General features: G+C 36.0%; 1 protein-coding gene across 1 annotated transcript in view; it reads right to left on the bottom strand.

The window, feature by feature from the left end:
* Positions 1-15,854: 15,854 nt before the first annotated feature.
* Positions 15,855-17,764, bottom strand: part of LOC129240855 (acetyl-coenzyme A synthetase) — a 44,110-nt gene continuing 42,200 nt past the window's right edge. The window contains exon 6 of the mRNA XM_054876886.1: positions 15,855-17,080. Coding sequence (XP_054732861.1) covers positions 16,632-17,080 — 449 coding nt within the window. The 3' untranslated portion in view covers positions 15,855-16,631. The remainder of the gene's footprint in view (positions 17,081-17,764) is intronic.

Raw genomic sequence — 17,764 nt, 5'->3', positions numbered from 1 at the left:
GAGATATTTACAAAAACTTTAAAATTGAAAAATGAGATATTTTAGGTTTTCAACTACGACGTAATTCTGATAAAATATTACATTACATTATATTAAGCATAGTTTGCAAAAAAATATTGTAATTTTTTTAGGCAATATAAATAAGTATAAGATGTTGGAAGAAGAAGGACCGACAAATACTAGATCGAACAGTGAACAGACAGGCAATTAACGACATTCATCGGAGGACTCTTACCACCTTCTTAAGCTCACGACCTCCGAATGCCGTTATCGGAGTCCAACCACCACCCATTGCAGACTAAGAGCTCCAACTACACCGAGAGTCCCGCGTAACCTTGACACAATTACGTTCTGGATACTGTAGCAGGTTAAACTCCTACCTATCCAAAATCTACCCCAGCATACTAAACATATGTCCGGCATGTGAAGGCCTCCCGCACGACACTAACCACCTTTTCACATACCCCATCAAACACATTCAACTAACATCCCTCTCCCTCTGGATCCAACCTGTGGAAATAGCAAGTTTCCTGGGCCTACCGTTAGATGAGCTAGACGAAGATGACCGATGATTTAGACTACACAGGGCAAAGTTACTGCTACGACAACAACAACAGTATAAGAAATTGTTATTAGTATAACAGCATAAACATTTATTATACGTACAAATTTGTAGAATCTTGCTGAGGTGGTAGTACATGGCCTGTTATAAAGCGCACCGCTCCGTTAACCTTAGCTGTAGTAGGAAAGTTTTATATAGCTGGTGAAGAAAATAGTTCCTAATGTTTTCCACTAGATGTCATATCTCAAGATGATCCACAGAATCGGGTCATATCATAGGTTACGCTTCAAAACAGAGGTCTATACAGCCTCAGCGAGCAACGTGAAACGTTGGAGCAGACAGAAAACAAATTTGTGCGTTGAATCCAAGTAGGCCAATCGTTGGAAATGTGGATAAAATCTGGAAAATATTCAGGGCGAATGGGCATGTGAACACTTATCCCTTTGCCCGGGAATTGAAAACTAGTTAGTTAAAATCGTTGCTGGTTAAAATCGTTCCGGTGAATATTTTCGAAGTTACGCGCTATTTTGCAAAGGCGTTTCATGGTGCTTGAAAGTGCCTTTCAAACTTTAAACGCCTTTTTCTCAAAATGGTGTTTTCAAAGTAGGTGGCCAACGATTAGTCTCAAATTTTAACACGAACTTCTTCAATATTTTTTTTAGTAATTAATCGAAAATTTTTTCTCACCGATAAATATTTTTTTATAAACAATTTAAAGACGTAATTGTGGTCAAAAATCAATTTTTTTGTTTTGAGAAACCGCCATTTTGTCAAAAAAATTTATTTTGCTTATTCCTTCGGTTAATTACTACATTTAACATTACTTTAACGAAATCTGTTTGATTTTTAATTTCAGAGGATCTAGTTCAGAGATGTAGTGGTCAACGCAAAACGTCTCCCGGAGATCAGCTGTAGCTCCTTTCCAAATAAATATTTTTACTAATACTAAGTCTTAAAATACAGTTAAAAGATAACATAATATGTATTTTCGGTCTTTTAACTGTATAGAACCCCTTAATAACGGGATACTTAAATTGTTTAATAGTTTTTATTAGCAAGTATCATCAGAGTTTACGAAGTGCTATATAATAAGTTTGACAAACCCGTTTCTGCGTTGTAAATAGCAGCGACTTATCAAACTTTTATAAAAACAAAAGCAAACACAATTCATATTACTATATACTTCATCAGAAAAGTAACATCGCACTTTATGTATCGTCTTAATTTAAAGACTGATGAAGTCTTAATTGACAAAAATCTACAGAAATTGTTTAATTACTAGGCTAATCCATGTTCTCTGGCATCATCGTATTTTCAATAATCCAGTGACTGCAAAAATCTGTATACGTTGAGTTGATATTGACATTAGCTTTCAAACTGTGCGCCTAGCTCTCAAATTGATGCTAATAGGGTGCTTACATGAGACGAATTTACAATCAACTTTAAGCCGCTCAATTTTTTCTTGGAGCAACCCTGTGCTTGTAACATTTTGTACTATGCGTGCGTCTTTTTTGAAAGTGAAATATTAGCGAGTGACTTCGTTTAAGAAGTTCGATATCAAAATAGGGCCAGCTTTTAATTTTTGTAACAAAAGTTTTGCTTAAAATGTCTAAATATAACAACAAAACGCTATTGAAGCAGTTCCCAGCTGATATTCCCAGTCCATAATACTGAGGTACGAAAATGGAGCATTCCATTTATTGAGAGTTATGAATCTGAGCGTATTCGTGGGTTAACTCAACATGTCGACAACAAGTGCCAAATTTGATTGAAGACGTTGGCAATATTTTAAGTGTGGGCATTGCTATGTTATGTTATCGTCATTTCGTAAATGTCGTCAAGTAAGCTGGTACGTTGCACCCAAGGCGAATCTATTAAAGGTGGTGTTGGTAAATCAGCTGATTTATTTATTTTTTTCTTTTGCCGCGTCCATGTGGTTGTCAACTCAGAATGAAACAAGGCGAATTCATTATTTGTTTTCCAGTTTCTCAATATTTTGCTTTGACAATCAAACGTACAGAAATTTGTTGTTGGTCTAGTGACACCACATTTAATGAATGCGCCTTGGTTGTACCCGAGCTCTTGATTGTTTGAAAGCATGCTTTAACCCTCCGATGTTCATATGGGTCTGGCCAGACCCATTCGATCTTTAAATGTATGTAGATCTTCTATTTTTAATATCTGAGGCTTCTTAGTCCATGACTTCCTAAAATGTAGTGTGCTAAACACAATGAAGTAGCAAAATTAAGATTTTTGCTATATTTGTTGTAAAAATAATAACTTTAAACTAATTTCGTTAATTAAGCTCACATGGGTCTGTGCAGACCCATATAAGCTTCTCATGTAAATTGGTTAACCGTTAGGTGTAAACAACTAAACTGTTAGCGGAGGCAGCGGCAGAGATAATTTTTTAGTTGACATTTGAAAATTAAAGTGAACACGTGTTTTTTAATTAGTGGGAAGTGTTTTTTTTAATAAAATGGAACAAGTAAATATGGATGAAGTTGATGTGATGACGCATTTGCTTCGTAAGCTAAGTGCAGCAAATGTGAGTCCGGAAGAACGTCAGCGACTTCAGGCACAAATTGAAGAAATTATGGGACAGGAGTCCGATCCATTTGAAACAAGTGGCGACGTAGAAGATGATGAATATTTTCCAGATGAAGATGACTTCGGTGAAGCATCAGATATAGAACAGGAAATCGAGTTAGAGGCTGTTCTGGATGAAAACCATGATGATATTGAGAATTTGTATAGAGAAGCTATCGCCCTTCAGGCTTCAACCACAATGGAATCATGCAGCACATCTATTACCCAGGGCCTTATATACAGGTCGAAAGATGGTAAGATGTGGAATTCAAATCCTCCACCATCTGGAAGGCCTCGTTGTCACAATGTTACAACTTTTACTCGTAAAGGGCCACTACGAGGAGCGTCACCGCGTCATAAAGCTATTGCCGTCTCCTGTGACCTGGATTTGTGACTCTGTTTCAAACTACCCTTTGAAAGGTATAATTTATACCGGAAAACCACCAGGTGGCCAGCGAGAAACGAATCAAGGTGAACGGGTCGTCAGGAAATTGATGGAAAATTATATGGAAAGCGGTAGGACTGTTTATGCTGACAATTTTTTTTCAACATACAACTTGGCAGAAATGTTGATGGATCGTAGAGTGGCTTTCGTCGGTACCGTAAGAAAAAATAAGACCTTCATTCCGCATGAATTGCTTAGCCCGAAGCGTGATGTTAAAAGCACTTTATTTTGTTATCACAATAATAATATCGTTCTGTGCTCGTATATGGCAAAGCCGAAAAAGCCAGTAACTATGTTATCCACTGCCCATTACCGTCAAAGCACCGATCCATTGAAAGGATTCAAGCCAGATCAAATTTTGGACTACAATAAATTTAAAGCGGGGGTAGATATAATGGATCAAATGTTGACTGGCTATTCATGCAAACGCTCGACAAACCGTTGGCCACTGGCAATGTTTTATAATATGCTTGATATTGCCGGTTTGGCCTCTTTCATCATCTATGACGAGCTGAATCCGGCAAAGCAGAGTGATAAGAGGCGCTCATTTATCATTGAATTGGCACGGCAGCTAGTTATCCCACATATGACGAAACGGGCGACTAACCCATTAGTAGGAGGTTTGCTCATATAAGACAAGCAATGAATCTTTTCAATATCAAGGTGAGTATGAATGATATACACACCTACATATATCTCCGCGTATAAAGACATGTGTATGCATATATTCATATTTACTAATTTAAAATAAATTATTTCGCTACTTTTAGGTACCGGAATCTTGTACATCGACATCAGATGCAGCACAGCAACAACCATATGCTCAAGTTGCTTCAACAGGGTCATCGTGCTATCATCGTGCTGCTTCTTCTTCGAAAAAGCGACGTAAAACTCGTTATAACTGCAGCAAATGTAATCGTCCCATATGTCTTAATGAACATTCCATGCAACTATATAGTTGTAAACCCAATTGCTCTTCGTAATTAATACTAATCCGTTCAAATAAATAAATAAAATTATTTTTAAAACCGTATTTCTTACATTATTTGTATGGGTCTGGCCAGACCCTTATGATGCACTTACCGCATCATAAGGCACCGAACATCGGAGGGTTAAACAATTTTTTCTTGCACCGAAGGCCCAGGCAGCTAGTGTGCTCTTTTTTTTTGTTTTTAAGTTAGTGTAATATTTTATATTATTCTAATAAATAATAATAATATTTTTTTCTTATTTCCTATTTAACCTAAACGCGTTAATTGGAATTCATCCCAGCCTCACGTCATTGCTGGAGTAGGTTTTGATAAACCACCTTCGGTGAGGCGATTTATGTACAATTTGAAAATTCCTACTCCTCATCTGTTTCTCAATTTTTTTTTTTTTTTTGGACGTGTTTTCCGCGAACTGCCATGCCACAAGCTCAAACACTCAAAAAATTATTTATTTTTGATAAGGTGCAAATTTAACTAATTTTTTATGTTTTTCATGAAGCGAAATCTTTTGACGATGCATGGAACATTACCGCTACAGATCCTGGATAAATAAATGTAATAAATAATTATAAATTTCGACTCGATCATTTCAACGCGTCCTAAACAACTTACCTTCCATCTACTTCGTTCCGATTTTTACGTTTCAGAAACAACTGTTCATCCACAATGCAATGCAACAGTTATTTGGGGGTGCAATGTTTGCAATGCACCATGAAAATACTACACTCATTTGTATAATAAAACCTCGAAAACTTTTTGCATTTGTTAATTTATTTTCGGTGGATATTTACGTTCTTCCAGCGTGAGTTTTTTTCTGAATGAACTCTTAGAACAATTTTCGGGCAAATAATTCTTTAGAACCTCTTAATCCTATGGCCACCACCTTGAATAATATCAAACACGGAACTCTGTTAAAAGCCTTAGAGAATTCCGTATAAGCAATATCGACCTGGAAACACACCTACCTTTTCTAAAAGCTGATATGCAATCTTCTGAGAAAATAGCCAAATGGGAAACAGTCGATCTATTTACCAAGGATGAAGCCGCGGTGTTTGGTTATCTTTTACAACGCATGCAAACAATTTAGAAGTAGTCGAAGGCTTGAAAATAAATAGGTCAATAATTGCGCACATCACTCTTGTTTTCAGTTTTAAAAATTGGTGTAATAAAAGCCAATTGCCACTCATCAATCCAATTACCTGTGGATAATGATCTTAAATAAGAAGAATTACACAGGTCGACAGCATCTCAGACCCAGAAACCGGACTATATATTTTCGAAGGATTTTGATGCGATTAATCCAAATCTGGCCTCAGAATTGCTCTATCAGCTCTGGTTTTCGAGATATCCTAACCTAAAACTGCAAAAACACCGTTTTTTGCCGATATTTGGGGTTATATAGCCTTGCAGATGTTTTCTTTCACCAAAAAATAAGCTGGCATCTTTAAGTACAAGTCTTCTTCTTTCAATAGAGGGTAGGTGGGGATCGGGGAGTTAGAAGTTTAATAAGTTCGACCGCTTCTGGTGTGAGATTACAGGTAAAATAACACTCATTCCAAGAAAAATATGCAGCTTAACTCGCTTTCCCTAGGGTCAGGTGGCTTAAATTGTTTGTGGTTTGGTAGGGATGGTTTCTAGGGATTAGGAGATACGTGGGGGTTGGTGGATTAGGAGTTAAGTGGTTAACCCTACTTGTATTATGAGACATCAAGAAAAATAAGATGTTTTTCAAGAAAGATATGTGACTAAACTCACTGTCTCCAGGGTTAAGTGGGTTAGCCTGCTTGCGGTATGGTAGGGATGGTTTCTAGGGGTTAGGGCTGTGTGTGACTCGGTACCCGTAGGTTAGATAGTGTAGGGGTGTGGTGAGTCAGCACACTTATGGTGTGAGACAAAATTTAAAGAAAAATAAGACTCAATTCAAGAAAATTAGTAATCGACTATATCATGTCTATGTTATCTCAATCGATTTTCAGGTGTAGGAAAATTTAGAAACATGAAACTTTCAAAATGCGAATTCTCAGCGAAAAAAAAAGATATTTGTGCAAACTCGACGCCATTTGAAAAAAGAAGGCTTGTATTTAAAGATGCCATCCTTTAATTTTGGTGAAAGAAAACATCTGCAAGGCTACATAATCTCAAATATGGGCAAAAACGGTGTTTTTTGCACTTTTAGGTTAGGATATCTCGAAAACCAGAGCTGATAGAGCAATTCTGAGGCCAGATTTGGATTCAGCGCATCATAAACCTTCGGAAATATATAGTCTGGTTTCTGGGTCTGAATGTTGGTTAAATTTTGTCGGCCTGTGTTATCGACACCTATTTGTGAAGCTTTCTTTAGTTTAGCAATACCTTTGGCAGCATCATCCGAAGATAACAAAATAGAGCCAAAGCCAACACACAAATTCGCATCTTATTAGTAGTTGTGATCGAAGTTCAATATATCTGGATGTGGTGGCCGGGTTTAAATATGGAGGAGAAGAAATGCGTATATGAAAATGAAAAATTTGATACCTATTGCCAAGCACGACGGTGGGAGCATAATGGTTTGGGGAGCTATAGCTGCATCTGGCGTTGGAAAGATGACCTTCATTCAAGGTACAACGGCCCGATAGAAATGTAAAAACAAGTTGCAACAACATTTGAAGCTATCGGTAGAATGCTTGGGTCGTGGAACCAAATAACGAAATTAGTTGGATCAATGCCGCAACACCTTCGAGCAGTGATTAATCGTGGTGGCAATATATGTATATTCATAATTGGCGCTTACACTTCTCATTGGTGGTTGGCCGAGCTCTTCCTCCTATTTGTAGCGTTCCTCTTGATGTTGCTTCACAAATGGAGCGACCTAAAGTTTCAAGCCGAATCCCAACGACAGCTATTTTTTTTTTTTTATGAGGAGCTTTTTCATGGCAGAAATACACTCGGAGGTTTGCCATTGCCTGCCGAGGGGCGACCGGTATTAATATAGAAAAAACTGTTTCTTCTTTTTAGTGTTTCACAGAGATTCGAACCTACGTTTCTCCGAATTCCAAATCGTACTCCCACACCAACCCATTCGGCTACGACGCCCGAAATGGTGGCCCTACTAAAAACTAAAAGTAGCTAGTCTTAAATGTTTTTTTTTTTTTGTCAACATAGTCCCTTTCTAGAAGGATGCACTTCCCCCAACGCTCCGGCCAGTTTTGAAACCCTCCAAAAAAATAAGATTTGCCGAAATCTCCAAAATACGCCTCCATCTCGGCGATGACGTCTTCGTTTGAACTAAATTTTTTTACCGCGTGCCATTTCTTCATGTTAGGGAAGAAGAAAAAGTCGCAGGGAGCCAGATCGGTTGAATACGGGGGCTGCCGTGGCAATTCATAACGCATTTCACGCAGTTTGGCGGCGACAACTCCGGATGAATGTGCTGGTGCGTTGCCTTGGTGGAACAGCACCTTCTTTTTCGCCATATGCAGCCGCGTCTCCTTCAATTTTTTGTGAAAACGGTCCAATAACTCACTGTAGTCCAGTGTCCAGTGATCGTTTCTTCCTTTTTCTAAAAAATCCATGGCCATGACGACGCCGTTCGCATCCCAAAGAATCGTTGCCATGACCTTTCCGGCCGATGGGACTGTCAGCGCCTTCCTTGGAGCCGATTCACCGGGAGAAATCCATTGTTTTGATTGTTGCTTAGTTTCTGGTGTGTAATGATGAATCCAGGTTTCATCAACGCTGACAACTCGACGCAAAAATTCCTTCGGATCTCACTTTAATTGATCCAAAAACTGCTTCAAAGTTAATAGCCGCAGTGTTGTTGCTTATGAGCAATCGCTGCAACCATCAGGTCGAAAATTTTTCCATCGCCAATTTATCATGTAAAATATTAATTGCCGTTCCCGTCGACACACCCATGGCCGGCCTCTGTTACTTCGTGTACTTTCGTTCGTCGATCAACGAGAATCCGTGCCATGGACTTTTTGAATGATTTTCACGTCTGCCGGGCGTCCTGGTCGTTCCTCATCAAAATCGGATGTTCGCCCACGTTTAAATTCGTTGAACCAATCTGTAATCTAACTGTGGTCTTAGATGGCGAAGCGTCCCCATAGACAGCACCCAACTTTGCTTTTATCTCCTCGCATTTTTCCCATCCAAATACAAAAAATACTTATTGAACCGCCCTCGTACTTTCATCCAGAGCTGGAATCTCTCCAGTTGAGACGATGAATATGAAAATATTGCACTAATATTAGCAAATATTAAAAGGAAGAAGACATTTTACTGATAATTTACATATGTATATGTATGTTTGTACATATATATTTTGCATTTGAATATTTTTTGTTAAATATTTCTTTATTTATATATTTGCATACACTGTAATGAATACCATTTTTATTTTCTGTTCAACAATTAGCAACACTTTTAAATATGTAAATATTTTATTTTTTTCGTAGATTCTTTAAAACGATAAATTACATACATTTGACGTGCAAACATATACGTATGTATGTATGTACGAGTATGAACGATAGTGTGTTCAATAAATTTCTGGCAACTTCTCCAGCTGAATTGCGAATATTTTTCTTAGTATATTAGCCACTTTAAGCAAACAATTCGGAGCAGCCACGTGCCTAAGTTCTAAATTAAAACTTCAATAATATTTAATTGCGTAAACGTCGATATGTAAAGTCATTAAAGACAAGATTGAACAAGTGTAGCTTTGGTAAATACATTGAAAATTCACTGGGAGGTTTCGTAATATGCAGACTTATTTTTTTTGTTCAAAATTGCGCGTGCACAATTTCATCTTCACCTTTTCTTTATATAATAAATAAGTAACAAATTGTAATTTGTATGATATGTATTTGTTGCGGTGAGTCTTTAGCAAAACTTTGCACCATTCTAGAATACTATAGTGTAATTTAGTGACCCGAATGCCGAAAACAGTCATTAATTGCCTCCCTCTTCAAAAACATTCACATACTTTGGTACAATCACATCTTAATATTGTATATACAAATGTACGTTTGATTCATTCTTATTCCTACTGATATGTTAAATAATCACAACTTACACAAATTACAATATGTATGGAAGTGTGTAGGTAGATATGTACGCATACTTGCATGCGGTTGTGGGTACAAGCAAAGTAATATTTAAGTTTGGATTTTTATGTGGAACGAAGGCGTTAGCAGCCAGCTTTCACAATGAAAAATAATTTTTAATTTATTGCCACTTATTTTACATATAATAAATAAATTATTTTACATATAATATTATAAATAAATAATAATATAATAATAGATAATAATTTTTTAAAAGTATTATCAAAATTATTGATGCCCTATTCGCATCAACATTTTAACTTCTGTTAAGAGCTGTGCAGAGTTTGAGAGGAGCTCTCTCTTTTAGCAGCATGGAAGCTGCTGTGTTTACATTTGTATTGTAGTTTGCTGGCAACAAATGGCTACTGCTTTAGAGAAGTATTTGCTTCATTTACTACAGCACATTTAACATATAATTATGCTAGAAATAAAGAATAAATAATAAAGTAATTTTCTATACGAAATTTCTATCATACAAAACTTAGTTGATGCTCACTCTTTCATTAGCTTAGTTACGGCTCGAGTTGCGCCTGAAAATGTTAATGGAACATTCTCTGGTATTACTAATGTAAACATATCACATCTTATGTTCCACTAGCATTCTCTGGTAATACGGCTCTCCCTGTTAACATAACATTTCTGTAAGGCAAACATAATGGTTCAAACATGAGAGAATAATTATTATTTATATAAGGTTGTCAAAAAAGTCTTGCGGTATTTTTATTGAATTTTCAATTGTTCATAAAATTGGTTATAAAAATACGATTTAAGTCAAATATGCGCCGTTTTGTTCGATGACTAGTTCCCAACGAGATGCCAACTTCATAATGGCCCTCTTATAGAAGCTCGCTTCCCTATTGTCAAAAAACTCGGAGAGCCAATTTTCACAGGACTCTCTTGTGGACAACTTCCGACTACCAAACTCGTTCGCCATGGACAGAAATAGGTGGTAATCACTTGGTGCGAGATCCGGACTATACGGTGGATGCAAAAGAACCTCCCATCCGAGCTCCCGGAGCTTCTGGCGCGTCACCAAAGATGTGTGGGGCCTGGCGTTGTCCTGATGGAAGACAATTCGGCCTCTGTTGATCACAGATGGCCTCTTCTGCATGAGTGCTGCATTCAAGCGGTACAGTTGTTGGCAGTACAGGTCCAAATTGAGCGTTTGGCCATAGGGGAGCAGCTCATAGTGGATGATTCCCTGCCAATCCCACAAAACACAGAGACACCTTCCTGGCCGTCAATCCAGGCTTGGCCACCGTCTGGGCAGCTTCACCGCTTTTCGACCATGACCGTTTGCGCTTCACTTTGTCGTAAGTGACCCACTTTTCATCGCCAGTCACCATCCGCTTCAAAAACGGGTCGATTTTGTTGCGATTCAGAAGCGATTCGCATGCATCCATATGGGCAAAAATGTTTTTTTGCGTCAAGTCGTGTGGCACCCATACATCGAGCTTCTTTTTGAATCCAAGCTTCTTCAAATGGTTTATAACGGTTTGATGACTCATGCCCAGCTCTTGGCCAATGCTACGGCTGCTACTATGCCGGTCTCTTTCGATCAATTCAGCGATTTTATCGGAATTTTTGACGACAGGCCTTCCGGACCGTGGCGCATCTTCGATCACCTCTGCCCCAGAACGAAAACGTTGAAACCATCGTTGTGCGGTGGAAATGGAAACTGTATCGGGTCCATAAACTGCACAAATTTTATTGGCAGCATGAGATGCATTTTTGCCTTTATCGTAGTAGTACTGTAAAATCTGACGTATTTTCTCTTTATTTTGCTCCATGTTTGCGACGCTATAACTCACGAACGACTCAAACACGTGTTAGCATGTGGAAAGAGCTTTCCAAAAAGCTCTAGCGTGAACCGATGCGACGAATACAACTAGAATTACGCGCTTGCAAAGACAAGCTAGCGGAAATACCGCAAGACTTTTTTGACAACCTTATATTATTATGAGAGAATAAAGTTTGCTTTACATTTCCTATTCAATGAGCTGTCATGACACTCAACTACGTCACATTGCAGAATTATTTGGTGCAACACATATCGCGAGCGGTTGTGGGTTAACTAAAGCGTCTATTAATCTATTGTTAATATTTACTAAACTTGTTATAAATTAAAAGCTTAATAGAATAAGGACAAGAACGAAGGGATTCACGGTCATTAGCTCGTTTATTATTTTTTTAAATTTAATTTTACCAGCTTCATTTATTTGATTTGGTGATTTTATTTTAATCTTTAACAAATGAAGTGCGTGCAAATACAGAATACAAAGCGAAGATTTTAGATTTACATACAAGCATGGATGACTTTGTATAAGGTGGCGCAAAATTAATCACCCTATTGAAAGATTTACCTATACTTTTTGCAAGTGGCGTCGTACGTCAATCATATTTAGCACTTGTGAACCAGAAAGCCGAAATATACAAACAGGCAAGCAATGGAGCATCCAAAGACCCATTTAAAGGCTGCCTTCACTGAAAATCCTTTTTTGCTATTTAATCGAAAATTTATTAAAAAGCAAATAGGCTGATTAATTTTGCGCCACCTTGTAAAAGAAGGTTTCGAAAATAGTTTGAACTTGAAAATGGTATTTATTATTAATTCGTGCAGTTATCGTGTTTAAATACATGAAAGTGTTATTATATCATTTCTTGTGCGCAGAAGAGTTTGCCGAAAACCAGTGTCGCAACAATAATTTTAGGCCTAGGTATGATAAACAGAAACGTTCCGAGGGAGTTCAGCATCATCAAATCAAAAGGATTGAAAAGGGTGAAGCCTCTACTTCACGTCGAGCTCTATGAAGTAATTGTTATCAATTGGCAAAACTTGCAGATTACTTTTGCTTCCTACGAAGTAGAAGTTATACTCGTCTACTGGCCGCAATGAGGGATGATCTGCGGGTAATGTATAAGTGCATACTTTTTAAGGAAGAAAATGCATAGAAACGCCTCAGCGAAAGAAAATTGTTAAAAATCAACGCTATTTTATAGTGAAATGAAACTTGCACTATTTGGGCTACAAAACAGCATACACAAGCAAGTTTTAAAGCATCTGGTTAAAAAATGCAAAGTTTGAATGAAATTATGAAAAAATGTATACAATGTATCACCGGGTGAAAATGAGAATGAATCTTAGGGGGCAAAAATGAATAGAGATACCGGCAAGCACGAGTAAAGGGTATTTCAAAAGTGACGCCCAGGTGAGGTGGTGGTGCTGAAGGTGTTGTCTGAGTGACACAGACCACAAACCCAATTAGCACAAAGATGACATTTTGATACACCACCTGCAGAACCACTGCTTTTCATTAGTCGGACCATCTTGATTTGACTATGAATATGCTTATGTTGTCTTTTTTCATTTCTGCATTTTCTTTCAAGTTAACCATTGATAATTCCCGTGTAGCATTCTATGTCGCAGAGCGCACAGATTTGGGCACTCACACAGATAGTGAAAAACTGTTTCTTTAGATTCTTCTTGATTGCACTTATATTAAGGGGTTATATACAGTTAGAATTTTAAAAAACTCGCTTTGTGTTTTACACGCAAATTTGAAAAGGCGTTTCAGAGAGCTTGAAAAAAGTACGCTGCCTTGTATTTCTCAAAGTGGTGTTTTCAAAGTCGGTGACCAACATTACTCGAAAACGGTTAAACCGATTAGTCTCAAATTTTAACACCAGCTTATTTAATATATATTTTTAGTTATTAATCGAAGGTTTTTTCTCACCGATAAATATTTTTTTATAAACAATTTAGTGCCGAAATTTTAGTCAAAAATCGATTTCTTTTTTTTGAGAAACCGCCATTTTGTCAAAAAAATTTTTTTTGCTTATTCCATCGATTAATTACTAGATTTAACATTACTTTACGGAATCTGTTTGATTTTTTAATTTCAGAGGATCCAGTTCAGAGAGCCAGGGTCATTTTGACCTCATCATTTCATGCCTACTGATTTTATTACTGAAGGCAGACGCCATCCAATGGGTGACAAAACCAACCGTCAGCTGGTCCAGTAGCGGTGGGTACGTGCGTGGGATGCTGCGAAACGTGTCGGAAAAAAAATTGTTAACAACTCATTTAATACCGGCTGAATTTTTTTTGTGTATTGTTGTTATGCTGCAATTTTTTCATGTATTGTGGACACTTAGTAGAATAAAAAAAAAATAGTCAGCTGCGCCATAGAGGGGGGAAAATACGTCCGCTGAACAGGCGAACTTGTAAAATAAATTAAAAAGTAAAACTACTCATGCCGATTGAAATTTTTTTACATAGTTTGGGCACATATGAAAATATAACAATGATGGTCAGCTGCGTTTATAGCGGTGGGAAGACCGTCAGCCAGAATGTACATATCATTGCGTTCAGCTGACGTATTTTCCCCCTCTACGGCGCAGCTGACAATTTTTTTAAGTGTCCACAATACATGAAAAAAATTGCAGCCGGTATAAAATGCGTTGGTAGAAATTTTTTTTCGACACGTTTCGTACCCTCCGACAATCACACCCACCGCGGGTTGACGTTCACTTTCGTTATTCATGAAAGCTAAATCACAAGTATATTCAAGAATTTAACGGTATAAAAACGCAGTCCAAAATCGACCCCTGGCTCCCGGACTATAGTGGTCACCGCAAAAAGTCTTTCTTGAGAGGAGCTCCTGGAGATCAGCGGTAGCTCCTTTCCAAATAAATATTTTTACTAATACTAAGTCTCAAAATACAGTTAAAAGATAACAAAAGCATAAATGTGTACAAATTTTTAGATAAATAAATTTAAAAGTTTTCTCAGAAAAAATTCTGGAAAATTCCCTTTTTCTGGCTTCTAACTGTATATAACACCTTAAGGGGACCCGGTGGTTTAGAAATTTAAAAAAATCTATTTTTTTTTGTTTTTTTTTTTTTTGATATTTCGGTAGTATAGCATCTTAAAAATGTACTGTGAAATTTTCATTCGGAAGTTCCCAATATTATACCTTCTACAGCCCATTAACTAGGTAGAGAGTGGTCTGCGTGCTCCCGTACCTCAAACTTTAAACTCATTTATCTCGAAACGACTTTTTTCGGCATGGCGGGGATGAAAACAAATAAACTATTCAACCAAATCACTTGAAATTTGGATATGTTGTTCACAACATGTATCGCTATCGTCGGAACTAGAATCATAATTTTATTTAAATAATTTCCTATTTTTTAAACTAACTTTTTTTCAAAAGTGCGCCATTTTGTTAATTTCACATTTTTTCGATTTGTTCTGGTTCCGACTATAACTGCACTCTTTCTGATTAAGAATCTTCTTGAATTTTGTGTTTCAGATGAGTAGAAGTCTCGAAATCATCTACGCCGTCCGGGTTCGATTTTTCGAGAGGGTCATCTTCATATTATCTTATTCTTTATAATAATAAATATTGTTTCAAAAGTAAAAAAAAAAAATTTTTCTATGCTCAATAAACGTACTAATAAGCCCGAAAAGTTGAAACATCGTTTTTTAACTTTTTAATGGCAAAAAAAAATCGTGAAAATAGGTGAAATTTTCGTGCTCTAGACCACCGGATACTCTTAAGTTATGTGTTTTTGTTTGTTTCGCGCATTGTGTGCACGCTTATGTGTAGATGTTGAACAAAACCGTTCTGAAAAATAAAATACATATTTTCTAAATATTTTGTTATCTTACCCACTTACCTTGGTTGCAGCAATGTTCCTCTTTAGTGTAGTATGTAAACTAAACGGTTTGTGTTCAAATATTTTGTTCTTGTTTTTTGTTTTTTTTTGTATTGTTTTTTTTTGTTATATATGTATTTAATATCAGTTTTACACAAATTTATTCAATTCTAAAAGCAACAGAAAACTACATGATTATTATAAATGAATTTCACGTAAGCTTTATCACATTTAAAGTCTACAAAAATTCCAAAAACGAAAACAAAAACTAATTTACAGTTAAACTGCATTCATTGTGTAAACATTTTAAGTGTTTATTAAAAACTAACTACTCAACATGCTTTCATGTATGTATGTAAGTATGTACCCAAGTATTTAAAAGTAAGACAGAAACTAATGTAACAACTATGCCGCGTATTCATGATGCGTAATAAAATAAAGTCGGATTTAAAAAACAAAAGCGCACAGTAATGCATTTTTTAATACGACTTTACTTTAATAGTATTTAGAATACACGTCAATTGATTAAAATATTTTTCACTGGTGAAAACTTTATTTTTCTAAATTCTACAAAACTACATGTAGTGTACTTAACGGTTAAAAAACTATTTGCAAAGCACTTGAAACTAAGTATTTAGCGCATAATCACAGTCAAACTAAAGTCGATTAGAACATTTTTATGAAAATTTCGTATTTACTTGTTGAGAATAATTGAGCACAAGTGCGGACACTAAGTATAAAGTCTGCTTTAGTTTTCCAATGTATGTACATATGTATGTAAATGCGCCTTTAGCTTTGTGTATATGCCGAGAAATTGAAACAAAAAATGCATTTGTGCTAAAGACGTTTGAACTAAATACTTACTTACGCACGTAAAATAGTTTGGAGCCTTTTCACTATTACAGATAAAATGTGAATGTGTGCAAAATTCGCAAAACGGAACAATTTTTGAAAAATAAAAACATTCAGAATTTCGAAATAAATAAGTACAGAGTATCTTAAATAGTTAGGTAGTTACGGGTGGAAAGCAGTTTCATTATTTTTTCTCTTTAACTTGAAACTTTTGGAAGTTTTTTTTTGTTTTTTTTTTTTGTTTTACCACCAACAATAACGTTTTGCTCGTACCCACTCTTCATTTGTTGTTACCTCGTTGTTTGCACCATACATTCACTTCCTCTTTCCTAGGTAGCATATTTTCTTGCTTTTTACAAATTAATTCTAATTGTTTGCTTGTTTTGTAACTCTGTTTTGCTACTCGCATACGAGTATAAGTCTGGCATAGCATTGTATTTTAGCATTTACTTAGCTTCCACCGGTCGGTTCTTGAACAATTGCTCGACGATAGTCTCATCGGCCAGCGTTGAGATATCACCAACATTGCGATCGTTGACAGCCACTTTGCGCAACACACGACGCATTATCTTGCCGGAACGTGTTTTCGGCAAGCCGGGTGCATGTTGCACCACATCCGGCATTGCGAAGGGTCCAATACGTTCACGTACTAATTTTTTCAAATCCGATACAAGTTTGGCATCGAACGTCTCATTCTCATTCGGCGTAATGAAACAATAGAGACATTCACCTTTCACTACGTGTGGGCGTGATACGACTGCTGCTTCGGCCACGCGATGATGCTCGGTAAGCACTGATTCCACTTCGGCGGTGGACATCAAATGGCCGGAGACGTTAAGCATGTCATCGACACGACCAGTGATCCACAGGTAACCATCAGCATCTCGGCGAGCACCTGAAATGGTGTAAAAAGAATATGACTGATCAGGGACAAAAATGAGGCAGTTATCATACTCGTATTGGACTACCCTGATTTGGATGCTATTTTTGTAGTGAAACGAGTAGTTTTTAATTTTTTCACAATTTTAATTTTTTTTTTTTCAAAATTAAATTTTTTTTTCAGTTTTGGAAAAATTTAAAATTTTTTAAATATTTCAATTTTTTTCAATATCTTAAATTTTTCGAAATTTTAGTGTTTTTTCAAAATTTTAATTTTGTTTTTCGAAATTTTAGTTTTTTTTTTAATTTTAATTTTTTTTCAAAACTAAATTTTTTTTTCAAAAACTTAAAATTTTTTCAAAATTTAAAATTTTTTTTAATATTTCAATTTTTTTTTTTCGACATCTTAAATTTTTTTCGCAATTTTAGTGCTTTTTCAAAATTTTAATTTTGTTTTTCGAAATTTTAGTATTTTTTCAAAATTTTAATTTTGTTTTTAATCTTAAATATTACATTTTTTACATTTTTTCAAAATTTTAATTTTTTTTTTTCAATATTTTAATTTTTTTTAATTTTAAATTTTTTCAATATTTTTTTTTTTTTAATTTAAATTTTTTTTGCTCAAAATATTAATTTTTTTTAATATATAATTTTAATTTGTTTTTCAAAATTTTAATCTTTTTTTCAAAGTTTTAATTTT

This window comes from Anastrepha obliqua, chromosome 3 (assembly GCF_027943255.1).
Source record: "Anastrepha obliqua isolate idAnaObli1 chromosome 3, idAnaObli1_1.0, whole genome shotgun sequence".
In the NCBI taxonomy this organism is placed as follows: domain Eukaryota; kingdom Metazoa; phylum Arthropoda; class Insecta; order Diptera; family Tephritidae; genus Anastrepha; species Anastrepha obliqua.
Note: the sequence above shows the minus strand (reverse complement) of the source record. Positions and strands in the feature narration are given on the sequence as shown.